Below are 17,883 nucleotides of genomic sequence, written 5' to 3'. Positions count from 1 at the left end.
AGGCCAAACTTCAGAGAGGCCACCATGAGACACTGTGTGGGTGGGGAGAACAAAAACAGGGGCCATGCTTGAATCCCCATCACTACAGTTTAGTGTGGGCAAGAGGTACAGAGAGGGAATCCCAACCATCCTCTGCTCTGAGGTCCCCACAATTACTGGCCTCATCCAACCCCATTTGAGGGTCATGAATGGTTGGAGAAGGTAGGCTAGCCTCAGAATGGAAGGGCAGCATAGTGGATCAGTGGGCTCAAAGCCTCCTTTCATTCTCCTTGCCATGTCACTTTGGGGCTCTCGGCTTCAGTGTTTCTGTCTGTAAAGTGGGTATGATACTCATTATGCTCGAGATAGTGTGAGGTTAAATGAGACTGTGCTGGGCATAAAAGACTCTCAAAAGTTGTTACCTGTTGGTATGATCTCCAAAGGGCACACGCATGCAGAATTTTGCAGATGATTTTTGGGGGCTTCACACGCTTCCCCGAAACCTCGTCCTCAATCCCGACCTATGAGCCCTCTAAGTCATCCCCACCCCCAGCTTCATAACCAGAGCTTGTCTGATGAGTTAGGAGGTGTGAGAACCAAAGGCAGCCCCAGGTGAGGGAGGAGGTGGCAGGCGAGGACTTGGGGAGGGCCGGAGGGGGGCTGTAGGCCACCGCCTGCACACAGGGGAGCCAGTGTGTCTGGAGCTGCCTGGGCCCCAGGAACAGGCCCTCAGGGGCAGGTGGGACCTCGGTTCCAGCCAGCTGTGTGTGGGTGGGGAGGTCTGGCCCAGCCCGGAGTTCCAGTTGGCCCGGTGTGGGGGCTGGGCCGGAGGCAAGGGCAACTGTGCCCAGCTCCTGCACCGACACCAGTGGACGCCCCCAGGCCCTCCAGCCCAGGACAGGTGAGGGCCTGCGGGCCCCCTCCCGGGGGCCGGAAGCCTCTGACTGTGTGTTTACAGCGCATCCCCCCCAGGAGTGTGTGCTAGTTCGAGTTCATCCCTGGGGTCCACAGAGGTCATGAGAACCTTCCCAGAAAGGCAAACACGAGCGTGAGCCAGCAGGACATGCCACGCTCTCAGGAGTGGCAGCCCATAATAGCACGCCCTTCCCGGCCAGGGCACCTCCCCCGGCCAGGAGCCCCAGCAGTGCCACGGATGGGGAAACCAAGGCCCAGTGGGGAAAGACGCATTAGGTCTTTCGGGGGGATTGGGACAGGAGCCAAGGCACGTGCATCGCACACGTCAACATGTGTGTTCAAACATACACACTGGCCCCTTTGTGTGCCCACACCCACCTCCTGCACAGGCACATCCAGGCAGGAGGGCCGATGCCCCAGCTCCCCTCCCTCGGGCACACCCACCCCCGCTCCAGTCACACGCTCTGGACCATGAGACCCACGCCTCAAACACACCTGTGGAACGGATGTTAAGGGGACCCAGGAATTTCTACAAAGTGTGGGCTCAGGGACCACTATGTGGAGGGGGGCTGTCTCACGTAGACTTGCTGTAGTGCTTTCTCATCTCATAGAATTTTATATAGTTGAGAAAACACTGATTGTTCTGTGTGTGTGTGTGTGTGTGCGTGCATGCGTGTGTTTTGAATGAAACTCCCTCTGTAGTTGTAAAGGCAGAAACTCACACTATACCCCCTTACACGGAATTCACCCACCTAGTCTCACTTAGATCTGACACACAAATGTGATCTAGGTACAGACAAATAACCGTACACACCCAAAGAGCCATTCAAAACACTACTTACACACACATAACCCCCCCACACACACTACAGTCATAGATTCACAATCAGGCACACCCACAAATACACTCACACATAAAGAGGTAAGTTCAGATATTCAATTTACATTCAGGAAACAGATCCATATGTGCACCTTGTCACACTCATGCTCACACACAGATCCATGCAAATATCCCCAAATTCACACTGATGTAAACAGCAGCTTCACACACATACACTCAAAAAGTCACACAGGTCAATAAGAGATAACATACAAACCCAAACACATATGTACACTTATTATACACACACAGTTACACCCGACTGTACACACTTAGACACACAGGCCCGCAAAGACTTAACACAAACATTTGTGCATTCACAATGCCTTACAGCTAAGAGGCACACTGCAGATGTTTTGACACAAAACCACAATGGAATACACAAGCAAATATTTAAATATCCACAAAAGGGGCTCAGAGGTTTGCAAGTGTATCCATTCATACCCATTCAACCACATTGATAGATACAAGTAGTCACACTCTTGGGTAAATACACATGCCCTCAATTCCTCTCCTAGGCTCCTTCATTGCCACTTCTTCCCGCCCTTATACAAAACACAAATACATCTAGATGCTCACAAATATGCACACTCGCAGATCCACTGACAAAACACAAATACACACTCACCACGCCTATATCCTCTGGACACAGACACTTAACACAATACAGATCCTTGTACACACCACACACATGAAAAGCACGGACACACACACGTGCTGTCACACTCCCACCCAGATACGCACACGCAGACACCCTCAAATACACTCACCACCCGACTACATTAGGGACGCACACGCTGATAAGAACACACACACTCTTGTACGCTCACAATACGCAATCGGACACAGGTGCGCCCACGCACACGCTGCCTCTTGGCCAGGAATGACAAGCCCGCATGGATGCTCACGCTCACACCTAAGGGTACACACTTGGGCCAGCACACACATCCGCAAACAGAGGGTCCCTCACCCTCCCCAGCGCACGCGCGCACACGCACTCCTCCGCAGCCTCCCGCCACCACCGCAGTCCGGGCCCGCCCCACCCCGCGGCAGGCGGCCAGGCGAGGCCAGGGCGGGCGGGGGACCGGGTCGGGGTCTGGGCCGGGGGCGGGGCGCACCTGGGCTCCGCCCCGGGGCGGGGCCGACGCTGCGTCGCGAGCGCGAGCGGCCGCACCTGGCTCGGAGGCGGCGGCGGCGGGCCCGGTCCGGGTGCGAGCGCGGCGCTGCCCAGCTGGAGCGAGCGCGGAGCCGGCGCCCGCAGCCCCGGCGCCGCCATGGTGGAGGCGGCGCCCCCCGGGCCCGGGCCGCTGCGGAGGACCTTCCTGGTGCCCGAGATCAAGTCGCTGGACCAGTACGATTTCTCGCGGGCCAAGGCGGCGGCCAGCCTGGCGTGGGTGCTGCGGGCAGCGTTCGGGGGCGCAGGTACCGGGCCGGGGGCGGCAGGTGCGGGGGGCGGGGCGCCGGGCCGCGGAGGCCGGGGCCGTGGGAACAATAGCGCCGGCCGCCGGGGGGCCCCGGGCTCGGGCCCCGCCGCGCGGGGCCTCCGGGCTTCCTGCTCGGCCCGGGCGGTGGACTTTGCTCGCCCGGCTGCGGGAGCGCGGTGGGGGTGGGGCCGGCGGGCCCAGATCGGCGCCGGGACCCCGGCGTCCGGGAGCCCAGGTGTGCGGGGCGGGGTCTCCCGGGCCGGCCTTGCACGCCCTCCCCCCCTTACACATTCACATCACGCCCCCGCGAGGACCCCCCCCCACACCGCCCCGCAGCCGGGACCCACACCCCGCGTCAGCCCTCCCTGCGCTGCGGGCGGTGAGGGCAGCTCCGGGAGTCCCTTCTTTCGCCTCCATGGCCGCGGCCAGCGGCTGGCAGCTGTGACTTATTACCCCATTTTGCCTAGGAGGCGGGCGAGCCCTGGAGAACGGAATTGGCCTGTCCGAGATCGGCTGGGGTGGGGGCCCAGGTGTAGGGCCTTCTCCCACCGGGACAGAGCCTCCACTCCTCCCTAGGCCCACATGTGTGCGGAAGTCAGGCCACCCCAAGGGGAAGGATGCGGGTGGGTCCCCAGGATTCGAGGGCCTGAGTGGGCCAAGTCAGGGCCCTAGGGCAGCCCCGGCGCTCAGGTCAGAGCTGGGAGCCAGGGCCTGTTCTGGGGCAGCTGGGGTTAATTAAGGTCTGGGCCTTCCGGGGTGTCCTGCTGGGACGCCTTGCTCTCCCACCGGTCTGCCCACTGGTCTTGGCACCAGCTAGGCACAACCCATCCCCCCTTCAGTGGCCTTCCCAGATCAACCTGTTCTGGGTGTGGGGCTCGGGGACCGCTGCCCATCTCCTGGGTCCGCCCAAGCCTGTGTCTTTCTCCCAGCACCCTCCCATGCACGGCACACTGTGGGCCTGCCTTTCCCTGAGGATCTGCTGGAGGAAGAAAGGAGGCTGGCGGGGAGAGACCCAGGTCTGCCCCAGCCTCTCCCGTCCCAGGTTATGTGGCCCTTCAAGGCTCGACTTTGGGAATCAGAACTGGGTTTGAGTCCCAGCTCCACCAGGTTATGGATGAATTATCCCAATTCTCTAAAGCTGCTGTTTCCCCCTCTGGAAAAGAGAACATTTATTCACTTATCCATTTTGCAAATGTCTCGGGGGGGGGCACTCACTACGTGCCAGGGCAGTGCTTGGGTGATGGGGACCCCAGTACCCTCTTCACAAGGTTGCTGGCGGCAGACCTCAGATTTCTTCACGCCGTATCTGGCATTACTGTACGTTCTAAACGTCTGCTCACCATCACTCCTGCTGTGATCAGTAGTGGTATTTTTATTAATATTAATATCATCATGGAGCAGAAATTACTGTCCCATTTCACAGAAGGGAAAGTGAGGTCTCCTGAGGATGATGCCCTGACTCCCCCAGTTCTGTTCTCACTGACCCAGCTCCCTGCACTGTGCAGTATCCTCCCCGAGGGTCATGTTCAATCCTCAGTCCCACTCTCCTTCTCGGACAGCCGGGGCTGAGGAAGGTGGGGCGCCAGGCCCAGAGAGGGAAGTGGGGAACAGAGCTCTGCCTGATTCATGAACTCTGGGACTTTCTAGCGATGCACGTTGGGTGCCAGGCTGGTGCTGGGTGCTCTGGACAGAGGGGGTGGGGGTGGAGGTGGCAGAGAGGGGGATGGGACATGGAACCAGATCATTGCTGCTTAGAGTGATAAGGTCTGTGTTGTAGAAGCCTGCCGCGGGGCCGGGGGAGGAAATCCCTGAACTCTGCCAGGGAGGGAAGGAGAAGGAAAGTCTCCCCAGAGGAGGGAGGGTTTGAACCTTGAAGGATGCATCAAGTTGGCCAGGGGGAGGAGACCTCATGTGAAAAGGCCTGGGGTTTGGACCAACAGGGAGTTCTCAGAGGAGACCGTGCAGGTCCCGGTGGTGGGGTGGTGGCCGGGGGAGGTGGGAGATGAGAGAGGCTAGTGGGACTGACGAGGGCCTCTCAAGGGGTGTGTGTGTGTGTGTGTGTGTGTGTGTGTGTGTGTGTGTGTGTGTGGGTGGGTGGATCTGAAAGCACTGGGGAGCTATGGAACATGTTAGAGGACTTGACAAAATGAGATCAGATATGCAGTTGCCCAGGGAGCAGGTAGTTCTGGTGGCCCTGAGGCGCAGGTGGGAGGAGGCTGGGCAGGAATGCAGGCCAGTGGGCTCCACAGGACTCTAGCTCAGAGATAAGAGGGTGCCATCTCTGTGCAAGTTTGGGAAACACCACACGAAGTCCCTTATGCCGGAGCATCAGGGTGACCTACAGGGAAACTGGGTTCACGTCAGCTTGGGTGAGTTAGCTCTCTGGGCCTTGGTTTTCTCATCTGTACAGTGGGGCTAAGAATAAGTTGTCCTAAGGATTACACGAGCAAACGCATGCAAGGTGGCTTCGGTCTGAGTAAATGCTAGCTACGCTTAGAACTGTGCGGTCCCAGGACGCGGCCACAGCTACCTGGGGCTGGTCTAAGTCACGATGCACTGTAAGCGTAAATGAACCGCACCGTGGCTTCTGAAGACTTCATATAAAAAGGTGAAATATCTCATGATGTTTTTATATTAATTACATGTTGAAATGATAGTATCAGGTATGTTTTGGGTTAAATATATTACTAAGGTTACTCGTTTCTATGTTTTTAATGGGGTAGCTACAAAGTGTAAAACTACATATGTGGGCCAAACTGCCTTTCTCTCAGACAGCACTACCCTATGGTAAATGCCTAATAAACGTTTTTAGTAGAGAACAATGGCTCTCTACTAACGGGGGGGTGGTTCTGCCTCTTAGGAGACCTTTGAGAGTGTCCGGAGACATTTTTGATCGTCACTACTTAGGAGGAGGGTGCTCCTGGCATTTAGTGAGTAGAAACCAGGGACTCTGGTGATCGTCTTACAAAGCGCCGACCAGCCTACCCCACCCCCTGCCAAACACAACGAATTATCCAGCCCCAAATGCCAATAGTGCTGAGGTGTGGGCACACACACAGGTACAGAGGAAGTGCTTGATCAACATTAGCTGTTGGTAGCCCTAGCTCAACGGTTTTCATCTTGAAGGCCCTGACAAGTCCTGCAGGAAAGAAACTTTCTTTCTTTCTTTCTTTTTTTTTTTTTTAATATTTTATTTATTTATTTGAGAGAGAGAAAGAGAATGAGCAGTCGGGTGGGGCAGAAGGAGAGAGAGAGACACGGGGCTTGATGCCAGGACCCCGGGATCATGACCCGAGCCGAAGGCAGACGCTTAACCAATTGAGCCACCCAGGTGCCCCGGAAAGAAACTTGTTTAATTTTGCTAATGGGAGCAGGAAATAAGCAGGAGCTGGGGAGATAAGGAGCAGGGTTTGGGTTGGGGAGATGCCAGGAGGTTGAAACCTGAGGACATTAGGTGTTGGGTGGTGGGGGGGGGATGGTGATTTCTTATTGCAATTTCAGAGAGAAGGAGCAGGTTTGGAGCAAGGTACTGAGCATCATGGGAGATGCCCAGAGGGCAGTGGGACACAAGGCCTGGGCTGCAGCAGGTGGCAGTGCTCTGATGGCCAGGGAAGCCATCACTGGGGTGGGGGTGGGGGGTGGAGTAACATATCCATTTACAGGGCTGTTCTGAACCTGGCATTGACAGGGCATGTGGGGAGGAGGCCTGGCTGGAGTGGTGGGACAGAGAAAAAGATGGGAAGCTGGGAGATGCTGGGGGAGGAAGGTTTCCGGAACAAGGAGGTGCTGGGCAGAACGCCCAGGCAAGATACGGCCCACAACTGTGCGTTGGAGGGCCACTGCTGGCCTTGGGCAGGCTGGGAGCTGGGAGGGCAGGAGTCTCAGGGAGGTTGGGGTGGGGGTCCGGTGGAAGGAAGCAGAGCCTGGAGAACTCTGTTCTTTCAAGAAGCTGCGCTGAGAGGGGCAGAGAGCGGGCACAACTCTCCACAGGAGTGGAGCATTAAGTGGGAAGGCCAAGTGTGATTTTAGGGGGTGGGGAAGGAGCTGGGGCAGGGAGGCACCGAAGGGAAGGATGCCTGAGTCCTTGTAGGTGAGGGCAGGGGGTCTCTGGGGAGCATGGCTGTGAAGACAGGCACCTGAGGAGGGTCTAAGGTGTCATGTGCAAATGTTTTTAAGCAGTAGAATCCTGCCCCCCATTCTTTCAGACACACAGAACCCCAAAAGACAAAACAACTGTTCAGATTGGAATTTACAGTTGGGGCCTCCCTGGAAGACCCCCCCCCACGAGGGCTGGTTCCCCATGCTGGCTTCAGTCACCTCCTCCTAGACCTCCCCAGAGAATCTTCCTGGTGCCTTTTTCTGGTCTTTCTCCTCCCCACCCTTGGGTCCTGCTTGGGGCTCCACCACCCACCCCTCCTTCCACATGGGGCTTCCTCCAGCCTCTTCCTACCCTGCCTGTCTCATTCAGCCTTTTCAGGGGTCTTGTGGCCGCCTCTGCAAGGTGACCTCACCGCTCTCCTAAGGCCCAGCCCCTCACATTCAGCCTCTGCTGCCTCACCTGCTGCCCCTCCTGTATCCCTAACCCTTTCCCCTCCTGCCCCCATCTTTCCAGTCATACCTGATGGGGCCTGGGCACCTCCCTCTCCCTCCCCTGCCTCCATCCTTCAGTCACCAGGTACAGACCCCTCACCACCCCCCCAGCATGTCTGCAGTCTGACCACCCCATTCGGTGCCCTGCCAGCCAGCCCTGCACTCCACAGCCCACCCCACCCCAGCCTCCAAGCTGAGACAGGGTGTAGAGTCTGCTGAAGGCCTGGGTCTGAATCCCAGGGCCAGCGTTGCCCAGCTCTGTGGCCTTGGGCAGGTTTCTGGAGTTACCTGTTGTGCCCTGGCTGTTGTTTCCCAGGCTGGTGGGCCCCCCCAGGGAGATCGATTAAGCCATCTTGTCATTGTGATTGTTCTTTGAGGGCCTCCAAGCCCACCCACCTCCCAACAAGCCCCTGCGCAGGCGGCCGCCTCCCCTCGGGTCCCAGAGCTGCCGTCCCCCTGCAGCGCTGTGCTCTCGCACCGCCTGGAGCCCCTTCCTCCGGCGCGCTCCCGCCCGTCCCGGTGCCGTCCTCCCTGTGGGTGCCCGGGCCCTGACCCGCCGTCCCCCGCCTCGCCCCACAGAGCATGTGCCTTCGGAGCTGTGGGAGCCCTTCTACACCGACCAGTACGCGCAGGAGCACGTGAAGCCCCCGGTGACGCGGCTGCTGCTCTCGGCCGAGCTCTACTGCCGGGCCTGGCGCCAGGCGCTGCCGCAGCTCGAGACCCCCCCCAACCCCTCGGCGCTGCTGGCCCTGCTGGCGCGGAGGGGCACAGTGCCCGCGCTGCCTGAGCGCCCCGTGCAGGAGGCCGACCTGAGGCACCAGCCCATCCTCATGGTAGGCCCCGCCCACCAGCCCCGCCCTGCTCCTCCCTAAAGGCTCCGCCCACCAGGCCTGGCTCCTCCCCAGAGGCACCACTCTGGCCCTTGAGGCCATGCTTTATGGCCCACCAGGAGTGGTTCTTCCAGGATCCCTATCCTGCTCCTTCCCGGAAGCCCCACCCACTAATCCAGGCCCATCCCCAAAGCCCCTCCTACTTCAGGCCCCGCCCCCACCCACCCAACCTTGAGGTGCTTCCTCCTCTTCTCCCTCAGAGGCGAGCGGAGCTCCCATCCCTCGCCCTGGTCTCACCCTTCAGCCCTTACCTCCACAGGGAGCCCACCTAGCTGTCATTGACGCCCTCATGGTTGCCTTCGCCTTCGAGTGGACAAAGACACTGCCCGGTCCTTTGGCCCTGGCCAGCTTGGAGCATAAGCTCCTTTTCTGGGTGGACACGGTAGGTGGGGTTAGGCTGGCATGGGCTGGGGGCCAGGATCGCCCGGTGACCGGAGCTCTGACCTCTCCCTGCTCCCCAGACCATCCGGCGGCTGCAGGAGAAGACGGAGCAGGAAGCTGCCCAGAGAGCCTCTCCTGTGGCCCCTGCAGATGGGGTGGCCCCAGCACAGCCCTCGGTGAGGCTAGGGCGATGGACGGATGGACGGACGCAAGGACAGTTGGATGGCTGGGTGGGCAGGGAAGGGCTGCACCTCGAGGCCGGTCCTGCACTCGGCGGGGGGGGGGGCGGCGCTGGAGGTGACTCTCTCTCTCTCTTCCCTCTCCCCTGTGCCTCTCCTGCTCTCCCCTCTGCCTCTCTGGCATCAGTGCCCCACACGCTGGTATTGGAAGCTGGTTCCTGTAAGTGGGGCTGTTTCTCCGCCCCGTCTGCCTGCCTTGCTTGTCGCTTTGTCTCTCCATGTGTCTGTTCTGCCTGCCTGTCTGCTCCCTCTCCTACTTCTTCCCAGCTGTGAGCAAAAGACGTGGGACCCCCGCCCTGGGGGACAGAGAAAAGCCTTCTGTAGCCTCAGAGAGGAGAGGACTCTCTGCTGTTAACTGACCGGGCAGACCTCTCCCCAGTTACCGTTCAGGGGGATGAACCTCCCTTCCCAGCAATTAAGAGGGCAGAGCTCCTCGGCTTGTCCATCTTAGCTGAGCTGGGAGACTTCCGGCACTTCTGAAGGGAGGACTCTTGCCCTTCAGACATATGGATCCTGACCCCAGTGGCAGGGCACATGGAGAAGACCCCTTTAGTCAAGAGGAAGACCCCCAAACCCAGAAGAAGGTGGAAGAACCTTCCCAAGACCCCGGTTTCCCTAAGGACAAGTCCCAGCTTTGTTGGTGGTGATGGGGGGGGCCTCCATCCCTGAAGTACAACAAGGGGCAAGTGACCCCTGCAAGTGGAAGGCTTTGGGCTGGGTGGGATCCCTGCCTTTGCTCACTCTGGGGCCCCCTTCCTTCCACTCTCGGGCCTGGGTTGGGGGTTCCTCTCCTTCTGCCTCCCTGCTTCCTCTGCATCCCCTCCCCAAGCTGGGGCCTGGGTCTTTTGTGGGGGGAGCCGGGGGGAGATTCCCTGCATGGGAGGCTGCTCTGTGGGGTCCCTCCAGGCTGGGAGGAGCTGGGGTCCCCAAAGCCGGCCAGAGCGCAGTCGGAGCTGGATGGCCAGGGCTCATGACAGGGTCGGGGCTATCTCCCCCTCCCCTGGAGGTGTGCTTGGGGGCCCAGCAAGTCAGCACCCCTCCCGCCCCGCTGACGGCTGCTCCTCTCCCCCCCCAGCACGCAATTGCCTTCTGTTTGAAGGAGTCGGGGAGCAAACCCCCCATGGTAATGTATCCCCCGCCCCGGGGTCCCAGGAGTCCTGCCCCAGCCCTCGCTGCTGGCCTGGCTGCTCGCTGCTACCCTTCCCCCCGCTCCAGGCTGGCCCCACTCTGGCTCTGGGACCCCCAGCTTCACGCCCCCTCATGGCGGAAACCCCAGGCCTCCCCACCCAGCCTGCATGACCACTGACTTGGGGCCAGCCTGAGCCTCTGACCTAACTTGGCTCCCACCCGCAGATCCGATACCGCAAGGACCGAGCTGTGGCCCGACGCGCCCCCTGCTTTCCAAATGTGACCACCCTCCAGGATCTGGCAAGTGGGGCTGCACTAGCTGCCACAATTCACTGCTATTGTCCCCAGCTCTTGCGACTCGAGGGTGAGTGCGTGGGCCTGGGCCACACTTGTCCTTGGGTGCTTGGCACCCAGGCATCTGCCCCCGAGTGGGGCAGTAATTATGAGTGCAGCTTCCAGAACTGGTGGACCGGGGCTTGCACATTTTTTCCCCCAGTTAGCTGTGTGACCTCGCACAAGTGTCTAAACTTCTCTGCGCTTCATATAATTCATTTCTGCAGCAAATATTTATGGAATGCCAGATTCTATTGTAGGTGCCAGAGATCCAGTGAGAACAATACAGATGTGCTCCTGACCTCAGGCAGCTCACATCCTAGTTGGGAGAGAAGGACAATGAGTTCAGCCAGGAGAACATTCTGGATGTTAGGGGCTCCAAGCGGGGCCAGGTGGTCAGGAAGAGCTTTTTGAGTTGAGTTCTTGCGGAACTAGTTCTCCAGGCCGTTGGGAACAGATGCAGAGGCCCGAGGAACAGCCTATCCTAGTACCCACTTTGTGAAAGGCACCTAGCATGAGGCCCGGCCCATAGGAGGCCCTCGCTTCCCCAGGGCCCCGTCCTCCTTCCCATAGAGCTGGGGACCCAGGTATCCTGTCCCTACAGAGGTGTGCCTCAAGGACCCCATGTCCGTGGCGGACAGCCTGTACAACCTCCAGCTGGTGCAGGATTTCTGTGCCTCCCGCCTTCCTCGTGGCTGCCCGCTCTCCCTCGAGGACCTGCTTTATGTCCCACCGCCCCTCAAGGTAAGGTCATCTCGAGGCCTTGGGGGCCGAGGCAGGCGTCCAGGGCCGTGGGTCCCATTGGCTGACCCTGCCTTCTGCCTCCAGATCAACCTGGTGGTGCTGCTAGCCGAGATGTTCATGTGCTTTGAGGTGCTGAAACCTGATTTTGTGCAGGCCAAGGACCTGCCTGACGGTCACGGTGAGGCCTGGCCCTGGGTTTGGGGCGGGGTAGGGAGGCCAAGCCCTGCCTGACCCTGCTATCCCTGCTGCAGCGGCCTCCCCCCGGGCCATGGAGGCCTCTCCCGCTCAGAACAGCAGTGGCTGCAGGTACAGTTTCCCTGTTGGGTGAGTCTCCATGGCCATGGTGGGCTCTTCCCCTTGCTGGGCGCTGCGCCAGGGCTAGGGGATGCTCTCTGCTCCACTCCTGGGAGAGGTGAGCAAGGCCGGGCGGTCCCTTGGCTGACGTGCTTCTCTTGGCAGTTCTCCTGTCTTCAACTTCCGCCACCCGCTTCTGTCACCCGGCGGCCCCCAGTCCCCACTCCGTGGATCCACAGGTGAGGGCAGGGGTACAGCTGGTCACTGGAGACCCCTACCCAAACACTGCCTTAGCAGACTTCATGTCTCCTCCTGATCCCTCCACTGGGTCCCACCTGAATGACCCCGTGGTGACCCTCACTGACCCCTCCCACCAGCGGCCCCCAGCTATCTGTCCACATAATGCCCCATCAGTGACCCCCCTGGCAGACCCCACCCAGGGCCCAGCGACTCCATAGTGACCACTGAGTGACCACTTACCACCTCTCCCCAGGCTCACTGAAGTCCTCCCCGTCCATGTCCCACATGGAGGCCCTCGGCAAGGCCTGGAACCGTCAGCTCAGGTGAGTGCATCTCAAGGGCCAGTGGAGCAGACTGGGCAGGGGTGGGGCTGGGGCTTGTCCCAGGGGCTGATCCCCCCCTCCTGCCGCCCAGCCGTCCCCTTTCCCAGGCAGTGTCGTTCAGCACCCCCTTTGGCCTGGACAGCGACGTGGATGTTGTCATGGGAGACCCCGTCCTACTCCGCTCGGTCAGCTCGGACAGCTTGGGCCCCCCGCGCCCTGTGCCAGCCCGGACCCCCGTCCAGCCGCCCCCGGAGCCCGGAGACCTGCCTACCATCGAGGAGGCCCTGCAGATCATCCACAGCGCTGAGCCCCGGCTGCTCCCAGATGGGGCCGCCGACGGCAGCTTCTACCTCCACTCGCCTGAGGGCTCCTCCAAACTGCCACTGGCCTCCTCCTACCCACTCGACGGGGTCTCAAAGCCACTGCCCGCTGCGCCCACCCAGGCACCCAGCTACGTGCCCCACCCTGAGGGCCCCCTGAAATCGTCTCCCTGCCCGGCAGGGGAGCTTTCGAAATCGCCGGCCCTATCTGAGGGCTCCCCGAAGGCAGCAGCTTCGTCCCCCGCGGCCGGCAACTCTGAGGTGAAGATGACCAGCTTTGCTGAGCGCAAGAAGCAGCTGGTCAAGGCCGAGGCCGAGGCAGGGTCCCCGGCGGCCACCCCTGCCGCAGCAGAGGCCCTGAGCTCGGAGATGAGTGAGCTGGGGGCCCGGCTGGAGGAGAAACGGCGGGCCATCGAGGCTCAGAAGCGGCGCATCGAGGCCATCTTTGCTAAACACCGCCAGCGACTGGGCAAGAGCGCTTTCCTGCAGGTGCAGCCGCGGGAGGCTGGAGGGGAGGCGGAGGCGGAGCCCGGCCCGGTCCCTGGTGGGGAGCGGCCAGCGGGCGAGGGCCAGGGCGATCCGGCCCCACGGCCCAAGGCAGTGACCTTCTCACCCGAACTGGGCCCGGTGCCCCCCGAGGGGCTGGGGGACTATAACCGGGCGGTCAGCAAGCTAAGTGCTGCGCTGAGCTCACTGCAGCGGGACATGCAGAGGCTCACGGACCAGCAGCAGCGGCTCCTGGCCCCACCCGAGGCCCCGGGGCCTGCCCCGCCACCTGCTGCATGGGTCATCCCTGGTCCCACAGTGGGTTCCAAAGCCGCGTCTCCCAGCCCTGCTCGGCGTGCCCCAGCTGCCCGGCGCAGCCCCGGGCCCGGCCCCAGCCCAACACCCCGAAGCCCGAAACATGCACGGCCAGCAGAGCTGCGGCTAGCGCCCCTGACAAGAGTGCTCACACCTCCCCACGATGTAGACAGCCTCCCCCACCTGCGCAAGTTCTCGCCAAGCCAGGTGCCTGTGCAGACACGCTCCTCTATCCTCCTGGCGGAGGGGTCACCACCCGAGGAGCCTGTGGCCCGGCCTGGCCTCATCGAGATCCCACTGGGAAGCCTGGAAGAGCCCACGGCCGAGGACGAGGGAGATGGGAGCCCCCCTGGTGCCGAGGATTCCTTAGAGGAAGAGGCGTCTTCAGAGGGAGAGCCCCGGGCCGGGCTGGGCTTCTTCTATAAGGTGAGAGTCACCTAAGCCAGTGGGGGAAGGGACCGGGTGGGTGGCCGCGTGCTCAGGGAGTGGGATCACTGGTGGATAAACCGGGAGGTGGATAGCCAGGTGGGAGTGGGCAGACAGGCAGGGTGTGTGTGGCCAGATGGGTGGGTGGGTAGAGGGACGGGTGGATGACGGATGGATGGGTGGTGACAGACAGATGGACAGGAGTAAGTGGACAGACAGGGCTGGGGTCTTCCATGGCATCTCCTCCCTCCTGTTCTCTCCTTCCCACTCTCCCCACCATGGCCCTGCCAGTCCCCTTTCCTACTCTTCCATGTCCCTGTTCTCCGTCCTCATAGCTCCCCCAGCCTGGGCCAGTGGTCTCACCTGGACGCCTGCAGTCACGTGCTGACTGGCCTCTATCATCCATCCCCCCAACTCCTCCGTCCTTGGCCATTTTCAATGGCCAATTCATTTTTTTTTTTTTTTTTAATGTAAACTGGACCCTGTCAGTCCCCTACTTAAACCCTTCTGCAGGTCCCGTTGGTCTTAGAATAAAAAAAAAAAGTGCTTCCCACGGCTTTGGGCCCTGCTCTCCTCTGACCTGTCCTATGCCCGTCTCCCTCGCTCCACCTCCCAGCACGCCCGCCCCCCCCTCCCCCTTTCCATGCCTGCTAGGCTTGTTCTAGCCTCGGCGCTTTTGCACTTGCTGTTCCCTCTGCCTGGAATACCCTCTTCCCCTCCCACCCCTCCCCAGTCAAGTCCCTGTCCTTCTCCAGGAAGGTCACCTCCAGGAAGCCTTGCTTAGTGCCCTCAGGCTAGGATAGGTCCCTCCCTACACTGTAGACTGGTAGCTGCTGCTGATCTATCAGGTCGCCTTCCCCACTGGGTTAAGCGCTTGGTGTGAACAGCACCCAGTCTGGCTTGGTCCCCTTTTTGCCCCGGTACCCAGCTCAGGGCCGTGCACAAAGCAGGAACCCGCTAAGTGCCTTCAGACCAGTTACACAAGGGAAAGGAGGGGTGAGTGGTTAGCAGGCAGGGTGGACAGAAGTACTAGGGGAGGGACGGCCAGCTGGACTCGGTGCCTGCCTCCAGGATGAAGACAAGCCCGAGGACGAGATGGCCCAAAAGCGGGCCAGCCTGCTGGAACGGCAGCAGCGGCGGGCAGAGGAGGCGCGGCGGCGGAAACAGTGGCAGGAGGCCGAGAAGGAGCAGCGGAGGGAAGAGGCCGCACGGTGAGGCTGGGGGCTGCCCGGGACCCCTGCCGCCAGTGAACCTGTGAGTGGTCTGACTGCTCGGTAACTCTTGATCTGCAGGCTGGCCCAGGAGGAGGTGACTGCAGGCGCCCCGGCCCCCCCAGCTCCTGTGGCCCCCACAGCAGCCCCAGCCCCTGCCGGGAGGGCCTCAGCTGAAGAAGAAGTGGGCCCCAGGCGGGGGGACTTCACTCGGCTCGAGTATGAACGCAGGGCCCAGCTGAAGCTGATGGATGACCTTGACAAAGTGCTGCGGCCACGGGCTGCGGGGACTGGGGGGCCAGGCCGGGGCGGGCGGAGGGCCCCCCGGCCACGCTCTGGTTGCTGTGATGACTCGGCCCTGGCACGAAGCCCTGCCCGTGGCCTGCTGGGTAAGGACTCTGTAGGGCTGGGGCGTCAGGGCTGGTGCCTGCCCAATGCTCGTGTCCAGGGCTTGCCGAGACCCCCATGAGTACGTGGGGTGAAAGGGGTCTTGGGGAGTTGCCCATGCCTGTTCGACTTCCAGAGGGATGTGGGGGTACAGTGGGGCAAGGCATGCTGGGCAGAGCTGGCCTAGAGTTCTCTTTAGAGCTTAAGGGACACAAGGCGCTCTCAGGGATGTTTAGGAGCAAGAGCTTTGGGGGGGGGGCGTTTCCTCCCGCCTGCTGGGCACAGCCCCCCTCCTCCATGGGCGGGCAGAGGTCTGTCTCAATTGGAGTGCACAGGGTGAGGGTCTCAGGAGGCGGGGCTGACCCCTTGTTCCCTCCACAGCCTACCACGTAAGCGCCCCCCCACCCCCCAGGCCCTGTGGAGGCAGGACTGTGGGTAGGAATGACCCCATGCGCTCTTCTCCCAGGCTCCCGGCTCAGCAAAGTCTACTCTCAGTCCACCCTGTCACTGTCCACCGTGGCCAATGAGGCCCCCAATAACCTTGGCGTGAAGAGGCCCACGTCTCGGTGAGTGTGGGCCAGGCAGGCCTCTCAGGGTCCGTGTGTGTCTTGCTGAAGGGATGAGAGGACGCAGTCCTGTGCATGTGCACAAGGGGGGCTGTTGACGGGCCTCAAGAACACGGCTGTGTACCCGAGTAGGGGTGCACCCGAGCGGGGACGCAGGCATCTGTGGCTGGCGCGCGCACAGACACACACGCACACGCACACGCACACGCACACGCACACCCCCCCCCCCCGCTCCGCAGGGTCCTAGGTCCGTATCTTCCCTGGTCCCTCTGCCTCTGAGGAGGCTTCCCTGACCACTGACTGCATCCCCATCCCCTCCTGTCCCCCCCCCCCAGGGCTCCGTCCCCATCTGGCCTCATGTCCCCCAGCCGCCTGCCTGGCAGCCGTGAGCGCGACTGGGAGAATGGCAGCAACGCCTCCTCCCCAGCGTCGGTGCCCGAGTACACAGGTAAGTGGGGCCGGAGCCGGCGAGCCCCAGGCCCTGCCTGTCGCCCCCCACCAACCCCCAGCCCCGCTGACTGCCCCGCCCCCCAGGTCCACGGCTGTACAAGGAGCCCAGCGCCAAGTCCAACAAGTTCATCATCCACAACGCCCTGTCTCACTGCTGCTTGGCGGGCAAGGTGAACGAACCGCAGAAGAACCGCATTCTCGAGGTGGGCCTGCGCCGGGGGCTGGGGGGCCAGCGGGGGGCGGGGGAGGGTTGGGGGCCCTGCCCACTGGCGAACCGGTTGCACCACCCCACCAGGAAATTGAGAAGAGCAAGGCCAACCACTTCCTGATCCTCTTCCGCGACTCGAGCTGCCAGTTCCGGGCCCTCTATACGCTGTCCGGGGAGACAGAGGAGCTGACCCGCCTGGCGGGCTACGGCCCCCGCACGGTCACGCCCGCCATGGTCGAGGGCATCTACAAGTACAACTCGGACCGCAAGCGCTTTACCCAGATCCCTGCCAAGACCATGTCCATGAGTGTAGACGCCTTCACCATCCAGGGCCACCTCTGGCAGAGCAAGAAGCCCACGACTCCCAAGAAGGGCAGCAGCACCCCCAAGTAGCCTCGTCCCGGTGGTACACCAGACAGGCCCCAGCCGTCGGCCTCCCGGAGGACAGCCTGGAGGACAATCAGTTGGTATTCCTGGGTCTCGTCTGTTCCCAACCTTGTTTGGGTAGGGCTGGAGTCCCTACCCCCTAACTTCTGTCCTGTCCTGCTGTGGGGGCTGAGCTGGGAGGTTCAGGGACTCAGGGCTCAGCTCAGTCCCCTGTCTGTCCTCCCCACCTTCTTGAATAAAATAATTTAGAAAGAGCTTGAGTGTTGTTGGCATCTCCTAACCCTAACCTAGTGACATCTCTGAGAGGTTTCCTTTCTCCTCGATAGCTCTGATGTGGTTCTTGCCATGGCCCCTCATGGCCGCTCCTTGGCCACCTCTTCCCTGATCTCTCTCCGTGGCCGCTCACTCCACTTTTCTCCTCCACGTAGATGTTACTGGCCTCTCCTGTCATTTGGTCTGCGGCCAGCTGCTAAGCTTGATCTCTCTGCCTGCCTGTTTCTAGGCTCGGTTACCACCGCTAGAAAGGATTCCCATGTTTCTCTCCTACGAGCCCGTCACCCAAGAGTCTGGGTCTGTCCTTGGCACTGCCACGGACGTCTCAGATGTAGGCCCTACAGCGTGAGCTCGAGCCGGCCTGAGCTCCTAGTCTCCCTGTGGCTCAGGCACGGGACCAGCTCCCCCGCTCCCCCCCCCACCTGATGCCTAATGGCCTCTTCTGTCTCACTCGCTTCTCTCCATCCCCAGGTCCAGGCCAACGACCTGACTCC

General features: G+C 61.2%; 1 protein-coding gene across 10 annotated transcripts; it reads left to right on the top strand.

The window, feature by feature from the left end:
* The first annotated feature begins 3,013 nt into the window (after positions 1–3,013).
* Positions 3,014–17,371, top strand: CAMSAP3 (calmodulin regulated spectrin associated protein family member 3). Of its 10 annotated transcripts, none has more exons than XM_081811951.1 (19): positions 3,014–3,196; positions 8,368–8,621; positions 8,938–9,060; positions 9,140–9,235; positions 9,426–9,458; positions 10,374–10,421; positions 10,652–10,790; positions 11,364–11,503; positions 11,588–11,681; positions 11,755–11,827; positions 11,963–12,036; positions 12,291–12,360; positions 12,503–13,907; positions 14,979–15,118; positions 15,200–15,507; positions 15,972–16,071; positions 16,407–16,519; positions 16,606–16,724; positions 16,817–17,371. In XM_081811951.1, the coding sequence occupies exons 1-19, from the start codon at positions 3,049–3,051 to the stop codon at positions 17,120–17,122; spliced, it is 3,783 nt and encodes a 1,260-aa protein (XP_081668077.1). In that variant the 5' UTR covers positions 3,014–3,048; the 3' UTR covers positions 17,123–17,371. The 10 variants fall into 10 exon arrangements, with proteins under 10 accessions (XP_081668077.1, XP_081668090.1, XP_081668054.1 ...); XM_081811964.1 differs by having other exon boundaries at positions 3,015–3,196; positions 11,755–11,809; XM_081811928.1 differs by having other exon boundaries at positions 3,015–3,196; positions 11,755–11,809; positions 12,452–13,907.
* Positions 17,372–17,883: the final 512 nt, after the last annotated feature.

This window comes from Leptonychotes weddellii, chromosome 1 (assembly GCF_054177405.1).
Source record: "Leptonychotes weddellii isolate Sample4059 chromosome 1, ASM5417740v2, whole genome shotgun sequence".
Classification (NCBI taxonomy): Eukaryota; Metazoa; Chordata; class Mammalia; order Carnivora; family Phocidae; genus Leptonychotes; species Leptonychotes weddellii.
Note: the sequence above shows the minus strand (reverse complement) of the source record. Positions and strands in the feature narration are given on the sequence as shown.